Source organism: Morone saxatilis, unplaced genomic scaffold (genome assembly GCF_004916995.1).
Source record: "Morone saxatilis isolate NCDOM2014 unplaced genomic scaffold, NCSU_SB_2.0 Contig5, whole genome shotgun sequence".
Classification (NCBI taxonomy): Eukaryota; Metazoa; Chordata; class Actinopteri; family Moronidae; genus Morone; species Morone saxatilis.
This window is the reverse complement of record NW_023340095.1, coordinates 1215713-1219555: the sequence shown is the minus strand read 5'-3', so window position 1 is coordinate 1219555 and position 3843 is coordinate 1215713. Positions and strand designations below refer to the sequence as shown.

Genomic DNA, 3843 nt, shown 5'->3' with positions numbered 1-3843 from the left:
GTGTGTGTGTGTGCAGGTGTGTTCCAGGTGTGTTTTAGAGGATCATGAAGGTCGAATATAAATATTACAAACACAGCTGATTGATAAATATTCGATATAAGATGATTATTGATAACACTGTAATATTAGCTGATTGAGGATGTAAAGATCAATATTCAGTCATTAAAAATGAATATTATAATTATATTAAAGTCTAACACTAATATTTTATATTCAGTAATATTAATAATATTGCAACATAATGTGAAGCACTAAAGTTCTCACAGTGTAATAATAATAATATTATTAATAATATTAATTGATATTGATAGAAACAGATAATTTCCCTTTGGTTGAACATATTTTTATAATAACATTAATACAGTTAAAGTCAATACTATAGATAATAAAATGTACAATTTAAATATACATTTCAAAATAAAGACCAATGTCGATTTATTTGTGTCGTTAATAAATAAGCAGAATTTCTTTCTTCTGCTGAATACAACTTAATTTATAATTATTATAATTTATTTAAAATGTGTTTATTGTTTCACTGATGATGAAGTTGTGATTTATTAAACGTCTATTTCTTCAAAATGGCGACTCAGTAAGTAAATTTGTGCATAAAGTAACGATTTACTGCCGTTGGGTCAATAAAATACGACGTGATGCAGAAACGTGAGTAAAAAGGTCAGAAAACATTAATTTATGCACAGATTTATTCTTCTCGCTGTGGTTTGTGAAACCAGCTGATCTCACCTTTATTTTATCTTTAAAGCAGAAAAACATCAACAGCACCGAGTGAGAACGATCAGTAACTCTGAATTACACATAAACTGCATATAATCTAAAACACACGTTGTTGGTTTTGATTTCCATTTTCTTTTCTAACTTTACAGTAAAAAATAACTGAACTGATATTCTGTGGTGGTTTGTTGTCGAGGTAATCCTAAACTAATAATTCACTTTAATGTTGTAACCTGCGTTATTAGCAGCAGGCTCTCCTTTATTAGCTTTAGGTATTACAGGTGGTATCACAGGTGGTATCACAGGGGAACTATATCAGGTTACTGCAACAACTGTACTTTATTGGATACTTCAAATACATTTATTCATTTGAAACATCGTTATTATTATTTAATGCCATTTAACAACATAACTTAATACAGAAACGTTCACTGTTTCTGAATGTTTAATAAAAATAAAGATGTATTTCTTTGTATTTCAGAGGAGGATAATCTGACCCAGGATCAGTGATGTTGTCTTCAGTGTGACGTGGATCCAACATGACCGCCGTGTGGAGATTAACAGTGTGTGTGTGCGTCCTGCTGCTGTCTGCTGCGAACGGTCAGTTCACTCAACTTATTCATTTCAACGCAGTCCGGACCCGTTAACCTAGCTTAGCATAAAGACTGGAAAATAATTTAACATTTTTCCTATTTTTAAAGTGAAGACTGCAAACACTGAAACTGCTAGCTTAGCTTCAGGATTGGTCGACACCACTAAAGCCGAATTCACCAAAACACCAAACAGTTTAATAAAAATGTGTCAGTGATTTTATTTTCTCAGGCAGATTTTTGGCAAAACGCAAGAAAGGAACAAAATTAGCAGTTTTGCAAATGAAGTTCTGCCGGCTTTAAAAACAGAATGAGTTTATAACCGCAGTCAGACCCACGTTGGTGGTCCATCTGAAGAATGTGTGTGTGGATCATCAACCCTCCTCATGAGCCGCTAACACCAGAAGAACTTCATTTCCCATCATGCACTGTGGTCAGCTCACAGGAACATTAGAAAGCAGCGTTTTACATTCCTGTTTGTTCGGTTAATGAATTCTTTCTGCAATTAACTCCTGACGCACACACACAACCTCACATCCTGACTGTCTTATATAAACACACACACACACACACACACACACACACTGTCGTCAGTCAGTCTGCATCAGTTTCTGTGTTTCTGTTGATAAGATGCAGACACACACTCCACCTTCCTCTCATTGTGTGTGTGTGTGTGTTTACAGTAGACTAAACACTGAGACTCCTCCTGGCTCCGACTTTCCGACTTCGGGGTGGGGGTGGGGGGGATTCCTGTGAGATGACGCTGCCCCCCTCGCTGTGAAGGAATTTATTATTTTCCCTCCTCGGTTCTCACTGACTGGTTTTAACTATAATTCATTAAATCAGTAAACTCAGCTAGTAAAGACTTTATAATGTGTAAATCTGTTGCTAGGAGACATCTGGAACAGGAAGTCGCTGCAGCATCACAAATGAGCAGAAACTAAAGTTATAGAGGTTGTGTTATTTTAGTCAAATTTAATTTCAAATCTTCCAGATTGAATCTTTATTAATCAGAATTGATCAAGGTTCAGATATGTCGACCACGCCTCACATTACCTCTGTTACTCTGACCGGGGCAGATATTAGCATGCTAATGTTAGCTTTGTCACAGTTTCAGCTGGAAGTTGGTGAGTTTAAACATTTATATATATAATATTTAATAATATAACAACTAAAATCTACATAAGAACTAGTCTGTAAGCTGCAACCTGCTTCGTATTGTTTTTATTTGTTTGTTATTTCTGCCTGCTTTCTTTCTTTCTTTTACTTAGTTTATAAAAATATATAATATAATAATATTAAGTATAACTTTTATTAAATATCATAAAATCGATTGTATTGTATTGTATTTTATTCTCATTTTTAAATCTACTTTATTTATTTTTTTCTTCATTCTGTCTCTTTATTATCGTGTGTGAAGAACTTTGAACTGCAATAATGAAATGTTCTGTACAGATAAAGTTTGATTGATTGATTGGTTGTTTGATTGATCCGCACTGATACTGACGCAGTAGTTGCTCAGTGACTCTCTCACAGGGACGTTATTGACCTCCAGCAGACTTCCTGTCTGACTCTGGTCAGTCGTGGTCGTTAAAGAAACTTCCAGCAGAATCTGATTTGGTGCCGTTCTTCTTTAATGTGTTCGGGCTCCCTGTGGTTAGACTGCCGGCTCTGATGTGTGAGAGTATGTGTGAGAGTGTGTGTGTGGTTTTTATGTGTTATTGATCGCAGCTACACACACACACACACACACACACACCTGCTGTCTGTCTACAGCTGTAATACACTTTATTGTTGATGCTGCTTTGTTGTAGTCCATCAAACAGAAATGTGGGCTGAGCAGCTGCTGCTGTTGCTATGGCAACGTTAAAACCTCAGATGTCTTGGAATATTTAAATAAACTCAGCCGGTTTGTACAGGATTTAAAGTTCAGAAACTGTCGCTGTGTTTGATCGACCGCAGCTTATTAGCACCGTCCAGTCTTATTGAAGCTTTTAAACTGACGATACGACACTCCCCATGAAATAACCTCTGGGATTAATGTTCTTATTTTAACCATAAACATAATCTTGTCCTGAACCGAACTAAACTGCAACCACTTCAAGAGTCATATAATACTTGTTGTAGCTGACAGTTAGCAGGCCAGCTAGCTCAGATAGCATTTCTTCCCTCTTCAGTGACTTGTCACTGAATGAAAAGAACAATCCTGAGATTAAGACGTCAGTAAACAGTCCCTGCAGAGAAAAGGGAGCATGTTAGCGGTTACCCAGTTACAGTAGCTCCCCAGGTAGCTCACGACGTCACCAAGTCTCTAGAAACGTCACTGAACCCCCTCCTGCTGAGAGTTTATTATCAGTTACATCAGTGAATTATTGATTGTCCTCATTCATACGATCGGTAACCTAAATCTTAAACCTGATCAGATATCAGATATTTAATAATGTTTAACTTCAATAATTGAACCAAATAAAGCAGTTTTAATGTTCTCAGTTGTGGAGACGTGGAGACGTTGTGGAGACGTTGT

The 3843-nt window shown here is 36.2% G+C and overlaps 1 protein-coding gene across 1 annotated transcript in view; it reads left to right on the top strand.

Annotated features, from left to right (window-relative positions):
- The window catches only part of LOC118338836 (bone morphogenetic protein receptor type-2-like), a 19825-nt gene that overhangs the window by 573 nt on the left and 15409 nt on the right, over positions 1-3843 (top strand). The window contains exon 2 of the mRNA XM_035676240.1: positions 1211-1329. Coding sequence (XP_035532133.1) covers positions 1269-1329 — 61 coding nt within the window. The 5' untranslated portion in view covers positions 1211-1268. The remainder of the gene's footprint in view (positions 1-1210; positions 1330-3843) is intronic.